We start from the raw sequence: 25,569 nt of genomic DNA on the forward strand, positions 1-25,569 counted from the left end.
CGAAAGCGTTTACGGCGTGGGGCCCGTCCGCTCCACCCTCGCGCTGAGTTCTCGGCTGCCGGTCGGTCTGAGCAGGGCAGAACGGCGAGGAGGCCCCACCTGCGCCTCCGCGGGTTCTGGGTGGGGTCGCTGAGCCCCCGGGCGTCCCCGTGCGAACCCGCTCGCCACAGCTCTGATGGCGGCGCCCTTATAACCGGCGCAGGTGAGTGAACGGTCCCCGCAACTCCCGCTCTCGGACCCCCCAGCGTCGCGGTCCCGCCGCCCGGACGTGCCTGACTGCGTTTTCCTTCTACCCTTCGCCTTACCCTCTCCCGGCCGTTTCTCAGAGCCCCGGGATGGGGTCACCTCGGTCCGGGTGCGGAATCCAGGTCAGGGGACCCGTCGGGGAGGGCCCCGTTCCTGACGGCCGACGCGATGCTGTGTTGGGGGCGAATTGTGTGGCACCAGGGCTCCCCGAACACAACGCATTGCGCGCGGGGCGGTCGGCAGGGAGGAGGCCCAGGGTTCGCAGACCTCACTGGGGTCCGGCTGCACCCCTTGCCGAGACCGCGGCAGCTCAGACGGGGCGCCCATGCCCTGCCTCCCACCCTCGGCTGTGGCTTTGGCTCAGCTGCCACTCCAGCTCCTGGTCCGTGGAAGCCTGCCGGGCTCTCGTTTCGCCCATGCCTGCTTTCTACTACCAGCAAACGGGCCCATTTGAAATCGAGGGCGGGGGCGAGGATGTATGCATGCAGGGGCTGAGAGGCCTGTCCCCCCGTACCCCAGCCCCAGGGTCCACAACTAAACCTCGGATTTCCGTTACCCGACTCCTGTTTTGATCCTTCTTCAGCGGCCAGGTGTCAGGACTGTCCTGGAGCCGAAGGAGGAAAATCCCCACCCACTGCATTTTACCGCCTGGAGCGGTTTTAGGGATTATTGAGCGCAGCGGATTAAAATCTTGCCACAGTTGAGAAACTGACAAAGTGCTTCCCTGCCGTACATAGTTCTCCTCTCTTTTTTACTTTTAGGAAGGAAAACCCAGAAAGATGTATCAGACTTGTGTAAATGAGCGTGTGTCAAAAGGGCGGACAGTTTTTGCTTTGATTTTATGAAGGAATATTTGTGAGTCTACATACTACATACACACATACGAATATATATATTCATTTACCGAACCAGCAACAGGGACCTTGTTTATTTATATTGCAAATAAATTTTTCTGTCTTTAAGTCTCCCTGCTTCCCTGGGCTGCTGTTTTCTTTGGTATAAAATAGGAATTTGACATTTTAATTCAGTATAGCAATACGAATTCCTTTGTCCTAGTCTGGGGAACTGGGAAGGATGCACGGTTGATGTGTGTCAGCGGGTGTCCAGCAAGGTCTGGGAAGTGCTGGCATGGCGACGCCCCCTGGACCTGTGCTGAGCTTGGAGGATCACCCCGGCGGCAGGCTGCTCCTCGTGGCTTTCTGGCCTCCTTTCTGTACACACTTAAAGACTGGCGGCTCCGGCAGTCACCCCGGTCAGCCTTACCAGCCCTGTTCATCGTCAGGGCTTGTCACATCGGTTAGTATCGCAGCTGCATGGCCCCCTCCTCCCTTTAGTCTTGGCCCAGTGTGCTGTCCCGACAGTAGCCTCCCCTGTCACCACATCTGAAGTGGGCCACAATCTCTTTAGTCTCCTTTCTCTATTTTCTTGTTTTTGGAATCTCTGGGGTCCCCTTGCTGGTTTAGGATCTATTCCCATCCCCGGATCACAAGCGCCTGTTGTCCCTCTATGCCAAGACCAGGAACAGCCTGGGCTCGTGAAAGGCCCTCGGTGAACACCTGAGTGACTGAGCGGGGTCCCCCCTCAGGGGCCCCCCGCAGGGCCTGCGCTGCTGTCCTCCTCTGCTTGTTCAATCAACCCCACGGCCCACTCGGCAGCCTTTGCCCTTGGCGTTCCTGTCGTCTGGGGCCCTGTCCCCAGGTCTCACCACGTCCTTCCTGTGCATTGCTGTCCCCTCGTAGGTGCCCCTGGCCCCCACCTTCCCATCTTCTGACAGCTGTGTGCCATCTTTCCTTGGGTTGTTCAGATACCATCTCTGCTCCTTACAAGTGAGATTGTGGGTCACTTTCTAGAGCTGCCTGAGCCCAGGTGCAGGTGATGATGGCATTAACCTCGTGCACTGTGGGAGGATTGGTGAAACTCACAGAATACACCGAATGCTCGTGCGCCTGGGGCTCCAGGGTCTGCCTTGTGAACGTTTTCTCTTCCTGGTGAAGTGACAGTTCTGGGGTTGCTGCAGAAATCAAACCTTAGAGAAATGACATGACGTCCTCCCTATGTCCACACAGCTGGGAAGTGGCAGACTCAGGAGTCTTGATTCTGTCCCTGGGCACCTTAACTGCAGAGCTGGGGATGTGCTGTCCATTCCCCGGCATGCGATCCGTCAGCTGGCTGGTACACGGGGTCCAGGGCAGTCCGCCGGCTGCTCCTGCTCTCGTTGTTGGGACCATCACGGCCATCTCCCCGTCCCTCTGACGTCACAGAACACTCACCGTCTGCCCCCCAGTCCTCTTGCAGCCACACTGCACCATCTCCGGTGACTTCCCCAGGGGAGGTTTTGCTCTTAGCCACAGTTGCATTATGTACAAAGGCTGCGTCCTCCCCTTCGAGCCCAGCATGGAGCTTGGCCTCGGTGATCCGTTCCTGGGCCTGGGTCTCTGCACCTTCACCAGTGACTGAGTGACAGGCTCTGATCTCATCCAACAGCAGAAGGTCAACACCAGTTCCTCCGTTTGACTTTCCAGGGGTCCGTGACTTTCGAGGATGTGGCCGTGAGCTTTTCCCGGGAGGAGTGGGGGCAGCTGGGCCAAGCCCAGAGGACTCTGTACCAGGAGGTGATGCTGGAGACGTGCGGGCTCCTGGTGTCCCTGGGTAAGGGTTCGCCTCTCACCCCTGTGCGGGACCACTGGTTCCTGGCTGTCAGGATTGTAGGAGCCACCTGCCCTCCCCCAGAGCCCCTAGTTTCCTGGTCCGCTTTCCTCCTGCCTGGTCTCCTGTGTGTGTGTCGGGTGTCAGTGGGATTGAGACAGTGTCCCTCTGAACACAAGGCCCCACCCCAGCGTCCAGCACGCTCAACCTCAGTCTGAATCCTTATTCCAGATACCACAGGGGTTAAGCTGGCCCTGCCTGGTCATGTCACGTGTCCCACAGTCCTGGAGCAGGGTCGTGGGCTACGGGCCGCTCTCGAGATGGTGAGTCAGGCAGGCTCCACATGGTATTTGTCATCGGCGCCACCTGAACAGCAGGGTCAGGGAAATGTGCCCTGGTGTCTCGTCGTCATCACAGGATTCCTGAGGCCTGGGCCACGATCCTTGCCAGGGCAGGAGTCAGAAGGCACGCAGAAATGTCGGAGCCACAGGTGGTGCCCCAAAAAGCCAGTCCTTTTAACTGCTCGGTCTGGGATGCTGATCGTCAAGAGAACGTCTCGGATCACTGCGTAGGGTTCCGTGCTCCTTCCTTTTGGCCAGTTCCTCTCATCGCGGTGAGCACGGCCTCCAGCTCACAGCCCTGGGCAGTGTGCATGAGTTTCCTGGAATGTTAATGGTGGGTTTTTTTTGCTTCATTGTTGTGTTTTAACAGTAACCTTCCATTTGTCAGAACTGAAAATGACTTTTCTCATTTACCAAAGCGAAACAGGGCTCCCTTTTAGAATAAAATTTTAAGAAAAATGGTCCTTTGGGCAAGGAGAAGCCATCAGTGACAGTGGCTCATGCCGTATGCTGTGCACACCCATCAGCCTGAGTTTAGTTGGGAAGGTAGGTGTCTGTTCTTAGATGAATTGTGATGAGCTGTAGAAAGAAAACTAAAGGGGCTTTAGGTCAAAACCGGTCATGAGTGCTTCCAAAAAGGCATCTCAGGGAAGGACGTTGGAGCTGGGAACTCGAAGGCTGTGAGCCAGCGGGGAGGGGCCTTCCAGGTGGCGGAATCAGCCCCAGGAAAGGCCCTGAGGTGACAGGGCCCGAAGAACGCCTGTCGCACTCTGCCTCCCTCCGCTCCCTGAGCCCAGTGCTGGGCAGGTGACAGGCACAGCGCGGTGACTGTGACTGACACCTGTCTGAACAAACCCTGGGCTGTGGAGCAGAACGTGCCAGGGGAGACAGTATGCCCTGCTGCCCCCATCACCGGACTTGCCCACAGAACCCTCCCGCCTCTGCTGAGACGTATGTGGCTGCGTGGAAGAGAGAACCGACTGGAACTGGCTTCCCCAAAGGAAATTCTCCACCTCACCTAACAAAGGTCAAGTGCGGCTGGCGGGATTGGCAGGCGGAACGGCGCGGGTTAGTCAATAGCTGCGGTAAGGTCCTCTGGGTCAGGCGTCTGCTTTCTCCTCGGGCTGCTCCTCGGGCTGCTCCTCAGGCTGCAGGGGCTGCGGGCTACCCCGCACGTCGGTGAAGGCTTTCCCCGCAGAGCGCCCAGCCCGCCTCTGCCCCTGCTTCTGGTGATCAGGGCTCCCACTTCCCTGATGCTGACCGGCCTCCACCGGGAGTCCTCTTCCTTAGGGAGACTTCCCGAATGCCGAGGCCTCACCTTCAATCCGAGATCTTCTGTTTCTGCCCGTGGTAGACTGAAACCAGGCATCCCCAGGTGTTCCTGAAGCACACGGCGTTTGAAACCAGCCACCTGGATCAATTACAGAACTTCCAGAAGGAGGCGCCCCCCGCCCCGGGGACTCAGGGCCGCGTGTGAGCGTCGCGCACACCCCGTGCGCTCTGGCTCCCACCGATGACCTTCAGGGGCAGTGGTGGGTCCTCAGGCACTGCCACTTACTACCTCACGTGCAGTCCAAGAGTGGGGTTTGGGTGCTTGGTTTCTCGGTCACAAATGAGCATTTTCTTTACTTTGGGAGCAGCTCTGACACCCCAGACAGAATGGAGGGGTTTCGTTGTTTTCATCAAAACACCCATGTTGTTTCTTTCTCCATCAAAAGGGCATCCGTTTCCCAAACCTGAGCTGACCCAGCTGCTGGAGCGTGGGCTGCAGCTGTGGCCTGTGAGGAGGGACCTCCTCTCCCGAAGCACCTTCCCAGGTACAAGCGAGCAGCTGGTCGGGTGGGGCCGTGGCGGCCCCCCGCCTGCGAGCAGTGAGACTGTGAGCTCCTGGGGGTTCTGGCTGTTCCTCTGTCATGTCAAGGGATGCACATCAGCTGATCACCATTGTTTTGAGACCTGGGCACCTTCTAATGTCAGCGTGTAGCTTTCGGGTTGCTCTGGAACCATCCAGCTGGTGGGGGGACACCTGCAGTTGCACATGATGTGAACTCGACTCCACGTGTTCCATGACACGATCTAAGAATTCCACCACCCCTGGGGACTCAGGCCTGGGGAATGTGGCTTAGGTCTGTGCCAAGGGAAAGAGCCAGTGGGGCTGGTCTTCAGTGCAGCTTGCTGTATTCTGCCTACGGTCAGAGTCAGTGACACAGTCTCTGTGTGATGGGGACATTGGCAGTTGTAATGCCATAACGCAGCAGGCTGCTTAGGAGAGTGCCTGGCCTGTAGGAAGGGCTCACAACGTTAGCTCTTGGTGTGTCCACGTAATTATGTCCATCATGAGTGACAGTGACATCACACGTTCCTTTCTGGACTCAGGAAAAGGGGCCTTCCTTCTCCTTGGTATTTTAATCTGCGCTGTCGTGTGACCCCCCCACTCTTTACCACCTTCATTGTCCATCCGTCCTGTTTGTCCATAAGACACGCAGTCGCTGCCCCTTGCCCTGTATCTTCCTGCCCCTCTTGCCCTGACAAACACCACATTGCTTGGCCTCTCCAGCCACAGGTGTGCCTCTGAGTGAGTCGTCTGGGGAGTCGCAGGTGCTCCTCTCTGTGCCCTTCAGGCTTCTCAGCCAGAACGCTAGCACCTTTGGCCAGCACCCTCACCCCATCCCTCTCTCCCAGGTGCCACCCCCGTCTCCTCCATCCCACAGCTCACTTCGCTGTCCGAGGCATCAAGCTCCTTGACCACGTAAGCTCCTCCCCCAGCCCAGTTCAGAGAACGTCCTGTCACCCCAGCCAGTTAGATGGCAGGACACCCCACAGCTAGCAGCACCTCAGTGTCTCCATCTTCATCCCGCCCACGTCCCCGTACCCCTGGTCCCGCCCATCAGATGCTGTGTCTCCCGAGCCTGCCTCGCCCGCCACCCTCAGGAGCTCTACCAGCACATGGCCGGCACTCTCCCCGTCTTTTGCCTGAATGATGCCGGAGCCTCCCACCCTGCCTGCCCACATCTCTGTGCCCCTGTGCAGCTCGGTACCCTGCACCAGCTCCTGCACCCACTCCGACCTGGTCTAAATCATCACGGCTTCCTCAGTCACTGCTGTCTTAGCACAGAATCAGCATCACGTGAAAAACGAACGCTGCGTGCCTCTGCCGCTTGCTCCCGAGCCTGTGCTGGCCCATCTGTGCCTCGCATCTGTGGCTTCCCTTTTCCTCTGTGGAACACGTCTCACCCCTGACCTCTTGGCCTGTTCCTCCACTGGCCCCACACGGCGCCTCTGCCTTCTCTGGGAACCTGCTTCTTCACTTTTCTCCGACTTGTGTATCCATCTTCTCTCCCCACACAGGCTCAGGTCACTTATGCTTGGGGAAAGGTAAAATGGGTCCTGGGCCTTTAGATCCACAGCAGCCCACCGCGAGCGTCCACTCCACTCATGAAGCCAAGTTTCTTGAAAGAGTTGCCTCATTAAAAAAAAACGTGTACTTGCCTTCCAGTGTTTTGTTTAAATCTCCGTAATTTTTTTTTGTAGATAATTATTTTTTATTGAAGGGTAGTTGACACACAGTATTACATTAGTTTCAGGTGTACAACACAGTGGTTCAACATTTATATACATGATAATTCTAGGTACCAGCTATCACCATACCAAGTAGTTACAATATTTTGATTATATTGCTTATGCTATACATTACATCCCAGTTACTTATTTATTTTACAATTGGAAGTGTGCACTTTTTTTTTTCTGATGGCATTTCTCATATTTATTGATCAAATGGTTGTTAACAACAATAAAATTCTCTATAGGGGAGTCAATGCTCAATGCACAATCATTAATCCACCCCAAGCCTAATTTTCATCAGTCTCCAACCTTCTGAAGCATAAGAAAAAAGTTCTTACATGGAGAACAAATTCTTACATAGTGAATAAGTTACATGGTGAACGGTACAAGCGCAGTCATCACAGAAACTTTCGGTTTTGCTCATGCATTTTGAACTATAAACAGTTCAAATATGAGTACTCATTTGATTTTTATACTTGACTTATATGTGGATACCACATTTCTCTTTATTATTATTATTTTTAATAAAATGCTGAAGTAGTAGGTTGATACAAGATAAAGGTAGAAAACATAGTTTAGTGTTGTAAGAGAGCAAATGCAGATGATCAGGTGTGTGCCTGTAGACTATGTGTTAATCCAAGCGAGACAAGGGCAAGAAAACATCCACGTATGCAGAAGATTTCTCTCAGGACAAGTGGGGTGAGGTTCTAAGCCTCACCTCTGTTGATCCCCAATTTCTCACCTGATGGCCCCCCTGCAACTGTGCCTGTCTTAGGTTGTTCCTCCCTTGAGGAATCTTACCCGTCTCTGGCTAACCAGTCATCTTCCGGGGCCATACACGGAAATATAAAGTTGGTTAGTGTGAGAGAAGCCTTATTGTTTGAAAGGGTTAGTTTTTTACTTCTTTGCATATTTATGCCCTGTGGCTTCTATGCCCAGCATTTGTCTTGAGGTATATTTACCACTTGGAAGAATTATGATACTCGGTAAATTTGATATGAGGCACGAATTCTATTTAAGGGTTGTAATTAGGAAGGAAGAAGAAAAGCTATAGAAGTAGCAGGTGGAAGAAAACCTGGGAAGATTATTTCTTTGACTTATCTTCTTGTAGAGTAACTTTAGCATGTATAGGTGTTAAACTACTAATTAAATTGCGCACACACATTAACATAATAGGAGTATAGTTACATAACCTAAGCATACCTGTAATTACCAGCCATCTCCAGTGAAACCAAGAAAACCAGTTAGGCACCTTAGGCATTTGTGAAAACTTCTCTATGATATGGTGGATATTGTCCAACTGAACTTGAACAGTCTGAGAGAAATCAGACAAATTAAAACAGCCCATTCCTGGGGACTGTTCACATCCCATATGTTCTTTTAACAGTAAATAGTCTGTAGTTGTAAGATTTTGGAGCGCTACAATTTGCCCTTCTACTAATTCTTAGTTGAGTTCCAATAGTATAGATCAGTCAAATTTGTTGTCTTACTGTATGCACAGGCCAGCTTAGATATCTCCTTCTTCATTCCCCTGGCAAGTCCAGGAACTGGTGGGATGAGTTCATCTACAGCTGTAGCAGTGCGTGGATCTTTGTTCCGGTTTTTAGATTATCATCTTCTGGTATGAGTATTCCAGAGTGCTGATGTTGGAAGTTCTTTTTCATATAGTATCTTAGTTCATTTTAAGGGTAGCCAAATTAGGGTTTGATCCTCTGTATAAACACAAACAGACCCTTTGTCTACACTTATATATGCCCTTTATATCCTTGTGTAGAACTCATTGGAGGTCACCACACAGGAACTGGCTTTTTTTTTTTTTGGTATCATTAATCTACACTTACATGATGAATATTATGTTTACTAGGCTCTCCCCTATACCAGGTCCCCCCTATAAACCCCTTTACAGTCACTGTTCATCAGCATAGCAAAATGCTGTAGAATCACTACTTGCCTTTTCTGTGTTGTACAGCCCTCCCCTTTCTCCCACCCTCCCATGCATGCTAATCTTAATATCCCCCTTCCTCTTCACCCCCTTTATCCCTCCCTACCCACCCATCCTCCCCAGTCCCTTTCCCTTTGGTACCTGTTAGTCCATTCTTGAGTTCTGTGATTCTGCTGCTGTTTTGTTCCTTCAGTTTTTCCTTTGTTCTTATATTCCACAGATGAGTGAAATCATTTTATATTTCTCTTTCTCCACTTGGCTTGTTTCACTGAGCATAATACTCTCCAGCTCCATCCATGTTGCTGCAAATGATTGGATTTGCCCTTTTCTTATGGCTGAGTAGTCTTCCATTGTGTATATGTACCACATCTTCTTTATCCATTCATCTATCGATGGACATTTAGGTTTCTTCCAATTCTTGGCTATTGTAAATAGTGCTGTGATAAACATAGGGGTGCATTGGTCTTTCTCAAACTTGATTGCTGCATTCTTAGGGTAAATTCCTATGAGTGGAATTCCTGGGTCAAATGGTAAGTCTGTTTTGAGCATTTTGATGAACCTCCATACTGCTTTCCACAATGGTTGAACTAGTTTACATTCCCACCAGCAGTGTATTAGGGTTCCCCTTTCTCCACAGCCTCGCCAACATTTCTTGTTGTTTGTCTTTTGGATGGCAGCCATCCTTACTGGTGTGAGGTGATACCTCATTGTAGTTTTAATTTGCATTTCTCTGATAATTAGCGATGTGGAGCATCTTTTCATGTGTCTGATGGCCATCTGTATTTCTTTTTTGGAGAACTGTCTGTTCAGTTCCTCTGCCCATTTTTTAATTGGATTATTTGTTTTTTGTTTGTAGAGGCGTGTGAGCTCTTTATATATTCTGGACGTCAAGCCTTTATCGGATCTCTCATTTTCAAATATATTCTCCCATACTGTAGGGTGCCTTTTTGTTCTATTGATGGTGTCTTTTGCTGTACAGAAGCTTTTCAGCGTAATATAGTCCCACTTGTTCACTTTTGCTTTTGTTTTCCTTGCCCACGGAGATATGTTCAAGAAGAGGTCACTCATGTTTATGTCTAAGAGATTTTTGCCTATGTTTTCTTCTAAGAGTTCTATGGTTTCATGACTTACATTCAGGTCTTTGATCCATTTCAAATTTACTTTTGTTTATGGGGTTAGACAATAGTCCAGTTTCATTCTCTTACATGTAGCTGTCCAGTTTTGCCAGTACCATCTGTTGAAGAGACTGTCATTTCCCCATTATATTTCCATGGCTCCTTTATCAAATATTAATTGACCATATATGTTTGGGTTAATGTCTGGAGTCTCTAATCTGTGCCACTGGTCTGTGGCTCTCTTCTTGTGCCAGTACCAAATTGTCTTGATTACTGTGGCTTCGTAGTAGATCTTGAAGTTGGGGAGTGTGATTCCCCCCCACTTTATTCTTCTTTCTCAGGATTGCTTTGGCTATTCGGGGTCTTGGTTGTTTCCATATGAATTTTTGAACTATTTGTTCCTGTTCGTTGAAGAATGTTGCTGGTAATTTGATAGGGATTGCATCAAATCTGTATATTGCTTTGGGCAGAATGGCCATTTTGATGATATTAATTCTTCCTAGCCAAGAGCATGGGATGCATTTCCATTTGTTAGTGTCCCCTTTAATTTCTCTTAAGAGTGTCTTGTAGTTTTCAGGATATAGGTCTTTCACTTCTTTGTTTAGGTTTCTTCCTTAGTATTTTATTCTTTTTAATCGATTGTGAATGGAGTTGTTTTCCTGATTTCTCTTTCTATTGGTTCATTGTTAGTGCATAGGAAAGCCACAGATTTCTGTGTGTTAAGTTTGTATTCTGCAATTTTGTTGTATTCCGATATCAGTTCTAGTCATTGTGGAGTGTTGTCTTTAGAGTTTTTTATGTACTATGTCATGTCATCTGCAAATAGTGACCGTTTAACTTCTTCTTTATCAATCTGGATTCCTTGTATTTCTTTGTTTTTTCTAATTACCATGGCTACAACCTCCAGTACTATGTTGAATAACAGTGGGGAGAGTGGGCATCCCTGTCTTATTGCTGATCTCAGAGGAAAAGCTTTCAGCTTCTTGCTGTTCAGTATGATGTTGGCTGTGGGTTTTCATATGTGGCCTTTATTATATTGAGGTACTTGCCCTTCATACCCATTTTGCTGAGAGTTTTTATCATGAATGGATGTTGAATTTTGTCAAATGCTTTTTCAACATCTATGGAGATGATCATGTGGTTTTTGTCCTTTTTGTTGATGTGGTGGACCATGTTGATGGATTTTCAAATGTTGTACCATCCTTGCATCCCTGGGATGAATCCCACTTGGTCATGGTGTATGATCATTTGATATATTTTTGAATTCGGTTTGCTAATATTTTATTGAGTATTTTTGCATCTACGTTCATCAGGGACATTGGTCTGTAATTTTCTTTTTTGGTGGGGTCTTTGCCTGGTTTTGGTATTAGGGTGATGTTGGCTTCATAGAATGAGTTTAGGAGTATTCCCTCCTCTTCTATTTTTTGGAAAACCTTAAGGAGAATAGGTATTACGTCTTCCCTGTATGCTTGATAAACTTCTGATGTAAATCCGTCTGGCCCAGGGCTTTTGTTCTTGGGTAGTTTTTTGATTATCGTTTCAATTTCTTTGCTTATAATTGGTTTGTTTAACTTTTGTGTTTCTTCCTTGTCAGTCTTGGAAGGTTGTATTTTTCTAGGAAGTTGTCCATTTCTTCCAGGTTTTCCAGCTTGTTGGCAGATAGGTTTTCATAGTAGTCTTTAATAATTCTTTGTATTTCTGTGGAGTCTGTCATGATTTTTCCATTCTCATTTCTGATTCTGTTGATGTGTGTTGATTCTCCTTTTCTCTTAATAAGTTTGGCTAGAGACATCTATTTTGTTTATGTTCTCAAAGAACCAGCTCTTGGTTTCATTGATTTTTTTGTTTTGTTTTATTCTCAATTTAGTTTATTTCTTCGCTCATCCTTATTATGTCCCTCCTTCTGCTGACTTTAGGCCTCATTTGTTCTTCTCTTTCCAGTTTCAGTAATTGTGATGTTAGACCATTCATTTGGGATTGTTCTTCCTTCTTTAAGTGTGCCTGGATCGCTATATACTTTCCTCTTAAGACTGCTTTCGCTGCATCCCACAGAAGTTGGGGCTTTGTGTTGTTGGTGTCATTTGTTTCCATATATTACTGGATCTCCATTTCAATTTGGTCATTGATCCACTGATTATTTAGGAGCATGTTGTTAAGCCTCCATATGCTTGTGAGTCTGTTTGTTTTCTTCGTAGAATTTATTTCTAGTTTTATGCCTTTGTGGTCTGAAAAGTTGGTTGGTAGAATTTCAATCTTTTGGAATTTACTGATGCTCTTTTTTGTGAACTAGTATGTTGTCTATTCTGGAGAATGTTCCATGTGCACTTGAGAAGAATGTGTATCCTGTTGCTTTTGGATGTAGAGTTGTATAGATGTTTATTAGGTCCATCTGTTCTTGTGTGTTGTTCAGTGCCTCCGTGTCCTTACTTATTTTCTGCAGAGTGGATATATCCTTTGGGGAGAGTGGCATGTTGAAGTCTCCTGAAATGAATGCATTGCATTCTATTTCCCCCTTTAGTTCTGTTAGTATTTGTTTCACATATGCTGGTGCTCCTGTGTTGGGTGCATATATATTTAGAATGGTTATATCTTCTTGTTGGACTGAGCCCTTTATCATTATGTAGTGTCCTTCTTTATCTCTTGTTACTTTCTTTGTTTTGAAGTCTATTTTGTCTGATACTACTAGTGCAACCCCTACTTTCTTCTCTCTGTTGTTTGCCTGAAATATGTTTTTCCATCCCTTGAGTTTTAGTCTGTGTATGTCTTTGGGTTTGAGGTGAGTTTCTTGTAAGCAGCATATGGATGGGTCTTGCTTTTTTATCCATTCTATTACTCTGTGTCTTTTGATTTGTGCATTCAGTCCATTAACATTTAGGGTGACTATTGAAGGATATGTACTTATTGCCATTGCAGGCTTTGGATTCGTGGTTACCAAGGTTCAAGGTTAGCTTCTTTAGTATCTTACTGCCTAACTTAGCTCGCTTATTGAGCTGTTATATACACTGTCTGGAGATTGTTTTCTTCTCTCCCTTCTTATACCTCCTCCTCCGTTCTTTATATGTTGGTTGTTTTATTCTGTGCTGTTTCCTGTTTCCTTTAACTGCTTTTAGTGGGTAGTTTATTTTTTGCCTTTAGTTAGTATTTGGTTAGTCTGCTTTCTTTGCTGTGATTTTATTTTCTCTGGTGACATCTGTTTAGTCGTAGGAATGCTCCCGTCTAGAACAGTCCCTCTAAAATACCCTGTAGAGGTGGTTTTGGGGAGGCAAATTCCCTCATCTTTTGCTTGTCTGGGAATTGTTTAATCCCTCCTTCATATTTAAATGATAATCGTGCTGAATACAGTATCCTTGGTTCAAGGCCCTTCTGTTTCATTGCATTAAATATATCATGCCATTCTCTTCTGGCCTGTAAGGTTTCTGTTGAGAAGTATGATGATAGCCTGATGGGTTTTCCTTTATAGGTGACCTTTTTCTCTCTAGCTCCCTTTAAAACTCTTTCCTTGTCCTTGATCTTTGCCATTTTAATTATTATATTTCTTCGTGTTGTCCTCCTTAGGTCCTTTCTGTTGGGAGTTCTGTGTATTTCTGTCATCTGTTCGATTATTTCCTCTCCCAGTTTGATGAAGTTTTCAGCAATTATTTCTTCAAAGACACTTTCTATCCCTTTTACTCTCTCTTCTTCTTCTGGTACCCCTATAATACGGATATTTTTCCTTTTGGATTGGTCACACAGTTCTCCTAAATATTGTTTCATTCCTGGAGATCCTTTTATCTCTCTCTGTGTCAGCTTCTATGCGTTCCTGTTCTCTGGTTTCTATTCCATCAGTCGCCTCTTGTATCTTATCCATTCTGCTTATAAATCCTTCCAGAGTTTGTTTCACTTCTGTAGTCCCCTTCCAGATGTCTGTAATCTCCCTCCGGACTTCATCCCTTAGCTCTTGTATATTTCTCTGCATTTCTGTCAGCATGTTTATGATTTTTATTTTGAATTCTTTTTCAGGAAGACTGGTTAGATCTGTCTCCTTCTCAGGTGTTGTCTCTGTTATCTTTGTCTGCCTGAAATTTTGCCTTTTCTTGATGATACAGATAGTTTTCAGAGCTGGCACGAGTGATGGCTGGAAGAAAGTCCCTTCTTGTTGGTTTGTGGCCTTCTCTCCTGGGAGAACAGCGACCACTAGTGGCTTGTCCTGGGCAGCTGTGTGCAGACAGGGCTTCTGATTCTTGCCCGGCTGCTATGGAGTTTATCTCTGCTGTTGCTGTATGCATGGCCTGCCTCAGGTTGCTGCTCTGATATGGTGGAGCCGCGCTGGATGAGGATCGGCAGGGAGGGTATTCATCTCCATGTGGGGCCTCCATGCACCCTGCTGCCGAGGGTGTTAGTGTGCCGAGAGTTCCCCAGGTTCCCTTCTGCTGGACTGAGTGTCCCAGGATGATTCCGTCCAGTCATGGGGTCCCTGTCCCATTAAGACTTCCAAAAAGCACTCGCTTTTCATTGTCCCCACAGCTCCGGCAGTGGGTACCCACTCACAGGTCTTACTATCCTGTTTCCCTATTATCCAGGACCCCACGCATGCACTGTGTCTGCGCTCTGGTGCGGATGGCTAGGGCTGGCTATTTAGCAGTCCTGGGCTCCCTCTCTCTCCCTGGTCCGACTCCTGTCCTCTTACCCGTGGCTGGGGTGTGGGGCGCTCAGGTCCCACCAGGCCGGGGCTTGTATCTTATCCCCTTCACGAGGTGCTGGGTTCTTGCAGGTGTGGATGTGGTCTGGATGCTGTCCTTTGTCTTCTGGTCTGTGTTTTAGGAAGAATTGTCTTTGTTGTATTTTCAAAAACATATGTTGTTTTGGGAGGAGATTTCCGCTGCTCTACTCACGCCACCATCTTGGCTCCCCTTTTGAGACTAATTTCTAACCTTTACAAGATAGTCAGTGAGAACTCAGGTTTAAGAATTAATTGCATAGAAAGCTATCATTTCCTGATTTGGAGTCTTGCTCAGACCCTGTTAAGACTACACACCCGTGTCACCTCTTCAGGGTGCGCATGCACCAATTTTTTTTAGTTTTCAGGATGGTGTGCATCCTTTTCTGTTCTTTGGGAAAGAGAATTGACTGAGGACCTGCCTCCTCCATCCTGTCTGGAGGAAGCGTGTTGTGTATGTCCTGTATCTGTTGCTGGGCCACTGGGTTCAAGAGAGTTGGAGAAACCCCTCTGGAAACATCTTGGGTCTCATCAAAGTGTTCTTCCCATGCCTGGGGCCTGGGCCCCAGTTTGTCCCAACTGAAGGGACAGGATTTCCATTGGATGAAGGGAACACTAGGGTTTGTTCCCTCAACTTCCAGTTCTTTCCATACAGTCTTCACTCATGTGATCGGTGCAGGGTCACACTATATGCTCACTGCTGTGAATGTGTGATCTCAGGAGACCTCCATCCTTGTCCTACATGGCTGCTCACCGGGTGGTGGGGCACCTGGGTGACAGACATGAGTCCTGCCCTTGTGCAGGGAGGGAGCCTACCATCTAGGTGTACAGTACAGTGTATCTGAAAAGTTAAGGAAGCTGAGCATGGGGCTTAGCTGAACTGTTAATCACCTTTTCCACCGATTATGTCATTTTTCCATCCTTGACAACACTTAGGGAACTTCTACCTGAAGGGGGGGCAGTGAATTAGTGATGATAGGACAGGCAACAGAATGCATAAATGGGTAAGAAAGTTAAGGTGACATTCAGTGCTCCAAGAAATGATTTTATGTGTGTCTGGCACTTTGCTACGTATTTGAGATGAACATGCACAAAACATCAAAATGACTTTGTTCTTAAAAAGCTTACATTCTGGGTGAGGGGAACAGTCAGAAGTGTTCCTAACATACTAAGTTGCATAGTATGTTAGAAGGTGACAGGCTTTATAGAAAAGAGAATAGAGCAGGAGCAGGGTGTGGGTGAAGAAACACACGGGTAGGTATGTTACGTGAGCAGGCGGTCCATGTCAGGATGGATGGATGGCACCACTCTGACACGTTTTAGTTGTTCCTGTCTAATGCATATATGTGTATCATTTTTTTTCTTGCCACCACACTAAATTGTCCCTATGGAGTAATGCTGAGGACAGGAGAGATACCAATTATTTTTCTGTGTCCCTTATCTTGGGGGCAATATTTATTAATAGATCCTATGTATGGCATGTGTTATAGAACTCTTTAGTAGATTTGTATTTAGATGTTTAGGAAAAACTCATTGTGAACTTAAGAGAATAGGAAGAAAATTACTGAATGTACAGCATTAAGATAATTGAGTATTAACTGAAAAAAGGTATGCTTTCATCTGGCACATTAGGGAGGTTTAGGAAATAAACACACTAGATCTAAAAATTTTTTAAATGACAGATCCTCTTAGTAAAAATATCCTGGTGGGTTTTTACAATGTGGGGTAGGACAAATCATCACTACATGTAGCACAGACCAGAAGGCCTGTGATTTCATAAATTCAAAGTAGTGAAATTAGAAATTTGCCACAAGCAAATTAAAATGAAACCTAAAGAAAATATTTAAATACAGAATATAAAAAAGAGGAAACTACCAATAATCCCTGGAACTGATATTAGACAGCTTAGCAACCAAAAATATGCTCATAATGTATAGGAACAGATTATATTTATTTAAAGGAAAGCTCAGTATGCTTCTCTCACTAATGACCAAAAGTGGCAAATGAAAATGATTGCCTATTATGTTTAACTATTACATATTGATTTGCTCAGACTTTATTTTGGATCAAATTCTTATGATTTAAATTTTACATATTTTTTCACTATCACAAAGTATAATTAATCAAAAATGATGTAAAGTTGGGAATCCTTTAGCCTGAAAATTTAAAGATGCCAAAAATGCAAGTGTCAGATTTTCACATATTTTTTTGTATCATTAATCTACAATTACATGAAGAATATTATGTTTTCCTAGGCCCCCCCCTTCACTAGGTCCCCCCCACATACCCCTTCACAGTCACTGTCCATCTGTATAGTAAGATGCTGTAAAATCACTACTTGTGTTCTCTGTGTTGCACAGCCCTCTCCGTGCCCACCACACACTATACATGCTAATCGTAATGCCCTCTTTCTTCTTCCCCACCCTTATCCCACCCCCCCTCCCAATCTCCCTAGACTCTTTCCCTTTTGTTAACTGTTAGTCCATTCTTGGGTTCTGTGATTCTGCTGCTGTTTTGTTCCTTCAGTTTTTCCTTGTTCTTAAACTCCACAGATGAGTGAAATAATTTGGTACTTGTCTTTCTCTGCCTGGCTTGTTTCCCTGAGCATAATACTCTCTAGCTCCATCCATGTTGTTGCAAATGGAAAGATCTGTTTTTTCTTTATGGCTGAGTAATATTCCATTGTGTACATGTACCACATCTTCTTTATCCATTCATCTACAGCTGGGCACTTAGGTTGCTTCCATTTCCTGGCTATTGTAAATAATGCTGCGATAAACATAGGGGTACACCTGTCTTTTTCAAACTGGAGTGCTATATTCCTAGGGTAAATTCCTAGAAGTGGAATTCCTGTTTCAAATGGTATTTCTATTTTGAGATTTTTGAGGAACCTCCATACTGCTTTCCACAATGGTTGAACTAATTTGCATTCCCACCAGCATTGTAGGAGGGATCCCCTTTCTCCACAACCTCAGCAACATTTGTTGTTGTCTTTCTTTTGGATGGTGGCAATCCTTACTGGTATGAGGTGATATCTCATTGTGGTTTTAATTTGCATTTCTCTGATGACAAGTGATGTGGAGCATCTTTTCATGTGTCTGTTGGCCATCTGAATTTCTGCTTTGGAGAACTTTCTGTTCAGCTCCATTACCCATTTTTTAATTGGATTATTTGCTTTTTGTTTGTTGAGGTGAGTGAGCTCTTTACATATCTTGGATGTCAGTCCTTTATCGGATCTGTCATTTACGAATATATTCTCCCATACTGTAGGGTACCTTTTTGTTCTATTGATGGTGTCCTTTGCTGTATAGAAGCTTTTCAGTTTGATATAGTCCCCCTTGTTCACTTTTACTTTTGTTTCCCTTCCCTATGGAGGTATGTTCAAGAAGAGGACACTCATGTTTATGTCTAAGAGATTTTTGCCTGTGTTTTTTCCTAAGAGTTTTATGGTTTCATGACTTACGTTCAAGTCTTTGATCCATTTTGAATTTACTTCTGTGTATGGGGTTAGGCAGTGATCCAGTTTCATTCTCTTACATGTAGCTGTCCAGTTTTGCCAGCACCATCTGTTGAAGAGACTGTCATTTCCCCATTGTATGTCCATGGCTCCTTTATCATATATTAATTGACCATATATGTTTGGGTTAATGCTTACAGTCTCTATTCTGTTCCAGTGGTCTGTGCCTCTGCTCTTGTGCCAGTACCAAATTGTCTTGATTACTGTGGCTTTGTAGTAGACCTTGAAGTTAGGGAGTGAGATCCCCCCCAATTTATTCTTCCTTCTCAGTATTGCTTTGGCTATTCGGCATCTTTGGTGTTTCCATATGAATTTTTGAACTATTTGTTCCAGTTCGTTGAAGATTGCTGTTGGTAATTTCATACGTATTGCATCGAATGTGTATATTGTTTTTGGCAGGATGGTCATTTTGCCGATATTAATTCTTCCTAGCCAGGAGCATTGGATGAGTTTCCATTTGTTAGTGACCTCTTTAATTTCTGTTAAGAGTGTCTTATCGTTTTCACGGTATATGTCTTTCACTTCCTTGGTTAAGTTTATTCCTAGGTTTTTTTTTTTTTTGATGCTATTGTGAATGGAATTGTTGTCCTGATTTCTCTTTCTATTAGTTCATTGTTACTGTATAGGAAAGCCACAGATTTCTGTGTATTAATTTTGTCTCCTGCAACTTTGCTGAATTACAATATCAGTTCTAGTAGTTTTGGAGTGGTGTCTTCAGGGTTTTTTATGTACAATATCATGTCATCTGTAAATAGTGACAGTTTAACTACCTCTTTCCCAATCTGGATTGCTTGTATTTCTTTGTTTTGTCTAATTGCTGTGGCTAGAACCTCCAGTACTATGTTGAATAACAGTGGAGAGAGTGGGCATCCCTGTCTTGTTCCTGATCTCATAGGAAAAGCTTTCAGCTTCTTGCTGTTCAGTATGATGTTAGCTGTGGGTTTCTCATATATGGCCTTTATTATGTTGTGGTAGTTGCCCTCTATGCCCACTTTGTTGAGAGTTTTTATCATGAATGGATGTTGAATTTTGTTGAATGCTTCTTCAGCATCTATGGAGATGATCATGTGGTTTTTTTCCTTCTTTTTGTTGATGTGGTGGATGACGCTGACGGATTTTCGAATGTTGTACCATCCTTTCGTCCCTGGGATGAATCCCACTTGGTCATGGTGTATGATTCTTTCGATATATTTTTGAATTCGGTTTGCGAATATTTTGTTCAGTATTTTTGCATCTACAGTAAATTTGCAAAATTTTGCAGAATTTTTGTTCAGTATTTGTAGATGCAAAAGTTTTTTTCTTTTTTGGTGTGGTCTGTAGTTTTTTCTTTTTTCTGGTCTGTAGTTTTCTTTTTTGGTGGGGTGTTTCCTATTTTTGATATTAGGGTGATGTTGGCTTCCTGGAATGAATTTAGGAGTATTCCCTGCTCTTCTGTTTTTTCAAAAGCTTTAAGGAGGATGGGTATTATGTCTTCTCTGTAGGTCTGATAAAATTCTGAGGTAAATCCATTTGGCGCAGGTGTTTTGTTGTTTGGTACTTTTTTGATTACTACTTTAATTTCGTTGCTTGTAATTGGTCTGTTTAGATTTTCTGTATCTTTCTGGGCCAGTCTCGGAAGGTTGTATTTTTCTAGGAAGTGGTCCATTTATTCTAGGTTTTCCAGCTTGTTAGCATATAGGTTTTCATAGTATTCTCTAATAATTCTTTGTATTTCTGTGGGGTAAATAGTGATTTTTCCTCTCTCGTTTCTGATTCTGTTGATGTGTGTTGGTTCTCTTTTTCTCTTAATTAGTCTGGTTAGAGGCTTATGTATTTTGTTTATTTCCTAAAAGAAGTAGTTCTTGGTTTCATTGATTTTTTCCTACTGTTTTCTTCTCCCCAATTTTATTTATTTCTTCCCTCATGTTTATTACATCCCTCCTTCTGCAGACTTTAGTCCTCATTTGTTCTTCTATTTCCAATTTCAAGAATTGTGATGTTAGACTATTCATTTGGGATTGTTCTTTCTTCTTTAAATATGCCTGGATTGCTATATACTTTCCTCTAAAGACTGCTTTGACTGCGTCCCACAGAAGTTGGGGCTTTGTGTTGTTGTTGTCATTTGTTTCTATATATTGCCTGATCTCTATTTTAATTTGGTCGTTGATCCATTGATTATTTAGGAGCATGTTGTTAAGACTCCATGCGTTTATGAGCCTTTTTGCTTTGTTTGTACAATTTCTAATTTTATACCTTTGTGGTCTGAGAAGTTGGTTGGTAGGATTTCAATCTTTTTGAACTTACTGGACTCTCCTTGTGACCTAGTATGTGGTCTGTTCTGGAGAATGTTCCATGTGTACTTGAGAAGAATGTTCATCCTGTTGCTTTTGGATGTAGAGTGCTGTAGATGTCTATTAGGTCCACCTGTTCTAGTGTGTTGTTCAGTGGCTCTGTGTCCTTACTTATTTTTTGTCTGGTGGATGTATCCTTTGGAGTTAGTGGTGTGTTGAAGTCTCCCAAAATGAATGCATTGCATTCTATTTCCTCCTTTAATTCTGGTAGTATTTCTTTCACAAATGTTGGTGCTCCTGTGTTGATTGCGTATATATTTATAATGGTTATATCCTCTTGTTGGATGGAGCCCTTTATCATTATGATGTCCTTCTTTAACTCTTGTTACTTTCTTTGTTTTGAAGTCTATTTTGTCTGATACTCGTACTGCAACACCTGCTTTTTGTCCCTGTTGTTTGCATGAAATATCATTTCCCATCCCTTGACTTTTAGTCTGCGTATGTTTTTGGGTTTGAGGTGAGTCTCTTGTAAGCAGCATATAGATGGGACTTGCTTTTTTATCCATTCTGTTACTCTGTGTCTTTTGATTTGTGCATTCAGTCCATTTACATTTAGGGTGACTATTGAAAGATATGTACTCATTGCCATTGCAGGCTTTGGATTCGTGGTTACCAAAGGTTCAAGGTTAGCTTCTTTAGTATCTTACTGCCTAACTTAGCTCACTTATTGAGCTATTATAATCACTGTCTGATCCTTCTTTATTTCTCTCCCTTCTTATTCCTTCTCCTCCATTTTTCATATGTTGGGTGTTTACATCTGTGCTCTTTTAGGAGCACTCCCATCTATAGGAGTTCCTCTAACATACCGTGTAGAGGTGTTTTGTGGGAGGCAAATTACCTCAGTTCTAACCATTTTTGTGTGGAGTCTTCTGGATTTTCTATATAGTGTCATGTCATCTGCAAAAAGTGACCATTTTACTCTTTTCTTTCCAATTTGTATGCCATTAATTTCTTTTTCTTGACTAATTGCTCTGGCTAGGTCTTCCAATTCTGTATTGAATAAAAGTGATGAGTGAGCATGTTTATCTTCTTCCTGATCTGAGAGGAAAGGCCTTCAGCTTCTCAAGAGCAAGTTTGTCCCCATAGTTGCCAGTAGAGTGAGAACTGCAAACCCGCTGGTCTGTGAGGCTAGCTTGAGCAACAGGCTTACAGGGCAGTACCTGTGTTTTACCCCATGATTCCACTGATGGCAAAGAACACTTTAAGACAGCTCAGAGAAACAGTAACTCATAAGACAGCCAAAATGTATGAAAATGAGTAGCCTGATCCCCCAAGGATCCCAAATATCTAGGAACCAATAACAAAACAGGTATCAAACTGAGAATGAAAAGCCATGAAACTCAACACTAAGCATAGTTTAGACAAGTGCTGAGTGCCACATCTTTGTGCACTTGACTTGCCCTTAACAGCAAGGTACAAGGGACTTCTGTGGGTACCACACCTGGCGGAGGCTGGGGTCTGTGGTGACAGGCAATGCAGACCATATCTCAGTGGGACTTCCACGATAGATTGTAACATGGCTTCTACAGTTGCCACTTCCAGTTTATTTTGTTCATGTGTCCATTGAATGTTGATCAGAGAGACAGAGGCTCAACAGAAGTATGAGCTGATTGATCATAGACAGTGTGGAAGTTTCCTGCAACCTCTCCTAATAGTATTTTACCTCCTTAATCTAAATTTCTCTTTAAAAATTAGTTTTCACTTGCTTTGATACTAGTTGAGGAAATTATACATCTCTCATGCTTAATTGTTTATGTTGATCTACATCTGTCCTGTCATTTTCAACATTAAATGAATAGTTGCATGTCACACAAAGACCTTGAAAAGGATTCTTACCACATTTAATTATTTACTCTTCTGGAAGTTCATCACCAAATTTACACTTACATTTTGGCATTTTTGTATTGAGTGTACACAAAAAGTAGATAATAGCAACTTCAGCAAGAATAGAAAAGATTGCCTTTTCAATCTCCAGAAGCACAGGAGGTTTTCACAACTGCCCCTTCTTCAGGGTGACCTCTGAGGTCACAGGCCTCTGGCAACAGGCAAAAAATTAAGACCACAGTGCAGTCTTCCCTAGGAGGCCTTGGTAGTGACACAAACTAAGTAAAACCTGGAGCCCTCCATATTTGGCCATCATACTGTCCCTTCTGAGGCACCCAACATTTGGAACCCATGAAAGCTGTTTATTGTTCAGGTTGGCAGTGTTAATACTTTTTCAAATTACCCCACACAGCTTAGAGAATTTCGAGGATTAAAAGTGCCCAAAGACCATTATTCCACAAAGCAATGTAATGTGTAACAGGCAGTTTCTGGTTTGGTGACTTGGAAGATGGAAAACCCCATCACAAGCACTACCTGAGACACCTGTGCTCTGAGAGTCAGTGCTTTTCTGCAAGCCGCCAGCAGAACCCAGACAGTGTTCTCAGCGGTAACACAGGGTCAAGTCCCTGCCCTAACTTGTCAGAGAGAAAGGACAAGACCCCACAAGAGCTCAGGATTCCCATGACTTCCTCCAACCATTGGGAGGGCACAAAGGTCAGCTTTGCTGAGCACACTAGGACGGTGACTAACACATAGTGTGTGGACCTGCCAGGTAGTAGAGCTAAAACAGCTTCTGTCACAGAAACTAGCAGTATAAACCTGGCAAAGACCCTGGGTTGGTTACACATGCTCCCTACATCATTGAAATTTTTTTTTTTTTTTTTTAGATAATTATTTTTTATTGAAGGGTAGTTGACACACAGTATTACATTACATCAGTTTCAGGTGTACAATACAGTGATTCAACATTTATATACATGATAATTCTAGGTACCAGCTATCACCATACCAAGTTGTTACAATATTTTGACTATATTCCTTATGCTATACATTACATCCCGGTTACTTATTTATTTTACAATTGGAAGTGTGTACTTTTTTTTTGGTTGTTGTTGTTAGGGCATCTCTCATATTTATTGATCAAATGGTTGTTAACAACAATAAAATTCTGTATAGGGGAGTCAATGCTCAATGCAGAATCATTAATCCACCCCAAGCCTAATTTTCATCAGTCTCCAATCTTCTGAAGCATAACGAACAAGTTCTTACATGGAGAACAAATTCTTACATAGTGACTAAGTTACATGGTGAACAGTACAAGGGCAGTCATCACAGAAACTTATGGTTTTGCTCATGCATTGTGAACTATAAACAGTCAGTTCAAATATGAATACACATTTGATTTTTATACTTGATTTATATGTGGATACCACATTTCTCTCTTTATTATTTTCAATAAAATGCTGAAGTGGTAGGTAGATACAACATAAAGGTAGAAAACATAGTTTAGTGTTGTAAGAGAGCAAATGTAGATGATCAGGTGTGTGCCTGTAGACTATGTGTTAATCCAAGCTAGACAAGGGCAATAAAACATCCACATATGCAGAAGATTTCTCTCAGAACAGGGAGGGTGAGGTTCTAAGCCTCACCTCTGTTGATCCCCAATTTCTCACCTGATGACCCCCCTGCGACTGTGCCTGTCTTAGGTTGTTCCTCCCTTGAGGAATCTTACCCGTCTCTGGCTAACCAGTCATCTTCCGGGGCCATACAGGGAAATGTGAAGTTGGTAAGGGAGAGAGAAGCCTTATTGTTTGAAATGGTTAGCTTTTTATTTCTTTGCATATTTTTGCCCTGTGGCTTCTATGCCCAGCATTTGTCTTGAGGTATTTTTACCACTTGGAGGAGTTATGATACTCGGTAAATTTGATATGAGGCACGAATTCTATTTAAGAATTCGTTGTAATTAGGAAGGAAGAAGAAAAGCTATAGAAGTAGCAGGCGGGAGAAAACATGGGAAGATTGATTATTTCTTTGACATATCTTCTTGTAGAGTAACTTCAGCATGTATAGATTTTAAGCTACTACTTAAATTGCGCACACACATTAACATAATAGGAGTATAGTTACATAACCAAAGCATACCTGTAATTACCAGCCATCTCCAGTGAAACCAAGAAAACCAGTTAGGCACCCTAGGCATTTGTGAAAACTTATCAATGATATGATGGTTATTATCTAACTGAATTTGAATAGTTTGAGAAAAATCAGACAAATTAAAACAACCCATTCCTGGGCACTGTTCACATCCCATATGTTCTTTTAACAGTAAATAGTCTGTAGTTGTAAGATTTTGGAGCGCTACAATTTGCACTTCTCCTAATTCTTGGTTGAGTTCCAACAGTATAGATCCAGTCAAATTTGTTGTTTTACTGTATGCACAGGCCAGCTTAGATATCTCCTTCATTCCCATGGCAAGTCCAGGAGCTGGTGGGATGAGTGCATCTACAGCTGTAGCAGTGCGTGGATCTTTGTTGGGGTTTTTTGATGATCATCTTCTGGCATGAGTCTTCCCGAGAGTGCTGATGTTGGAAGTTCTCTTTCATATCGTATCTTAGTTCATTTTCGGGGTAGCCAAATTAGGCTTTGATCCTCTGTATAAACACAAACAGACCCTTTGCCTACACTTTTATATGTCCTTTATATCATTGTGTAGAACTCATTAGAGGTCACCACATAGGAACTGCATTTTTTTTTTAATCATTAATCTACACTTACATGACGAATACTTTGTTTACTAGGCTCTCCCCTATACCATGTCCCCCCTATATACTCCTTTACAGTCACTGTCCATCAGCGTAGCAACCTGTTGTAGAATCACTACTTGTCTTCTCTGTGTTGTACAGCCCTCCCCTTTCTCCCACCCCGCTATGGATGCTAATCTTAATACCCCCCTACTTCTCCCCCCCTTATCCCTCCCTACCCACCCATCCTCCCCAGTCCCTTTCCCTTTGGTACCTGTTAGTCCATTCTTGAGTTCTGTGATTCTGCTTACATCATTGAAATTTATGGAGATACTCAAGTGTGTGGTATCCAGATATAAGATTCAAGGAGGTATGTCGGTCCCTGCTTCTGATCCGCAGATATATATAGCTGAAAAAATTTCTTTAGCACAGAGGAGAGGTAAACTGGAGTGTTGTCAGTTTTTATGGTGGCAGGAACGTCTAGTACTGCAAATGCTTGTAAAAGATGAGTAATAACATGATGAGATCGTTTGCCTGTTAAAGCGATGTCCCATGAAGCAGAAGAATAAGTGTAAATGGAACCATGAATTTTTTTAAGAGTTCCAAAATT

At 44.1% G+C, this 25,569-nt stretch overlaps 1 protein-coding gene across 2 annotated transcripts; it reads left to right on the plus strand.

The window, feature by feature from the left end:
* LOC130682259 (zinc finger protein 69 homolog B-like) lies at nucleotides 1-6,574 on the plus strand. 2 transcript variants are annotated; one of them, XM_057496544.1, is made up of 8 exons: nucleotides 1-202; nucleotides 830-1,101; nucleotides 1,303-1,542; nucleotides 2,769-2,895; nucleotides 4,952-5,050; nucleotides 5,791-5,831; nucleotides 5,945-5,982; nucleotides 6,125-6,574. In XM_057496544.1, the coding sequence occupies exons 3-8, from the start codon at nucleotides 1,375-1,377 to the stop codon at nucleotides 6,471-6,473; spliced, it is 822 nt and encodes a 273-aa protein (XP_057352527.1). In that variant the 5' UTR covers nucleotides 1-202; nucleotides 830-1,101; nucleotides 1,303-1,374; the 3' UTR covers nucleotides 6,474-6,574. The 2 variants fall into 2 exon arrangements, 1 of the variants encoding a protein (XP_057352527.1); XR_008995485.1 differs by lacking the exons at nucleotides 830-1,101; nucleotides 1,303-1,542; nucleotides 4,952-5,050; ... (1 more) ...; nucleotides 5,945-5,982; nucleotides 6,125-6,574 and adding exons at nucleotides 3,124-3,215; nucleotides 3,310-4,137.
* Nucleotides 6,575-25,569: the final 18,995 nt, after the last annotated feature.

The sequence above is a fragment of the Manis pentadactyla genome (assembly GCF_030020395.1).
Source record: "Manis pentadactyla isolate mManPen7 chromosome 15 unlocalized genomic scaffold, mManPen7.hap1 SUPER_15_unloc_1, whole genome shotgun sequence".
In the NCBI taxonomy this organism is placed as follows: Eukaryota; Metazoa; Chordata; class Mammalia; order Pholidota; family Manidae; genus Manis; species Manis pentadactyla.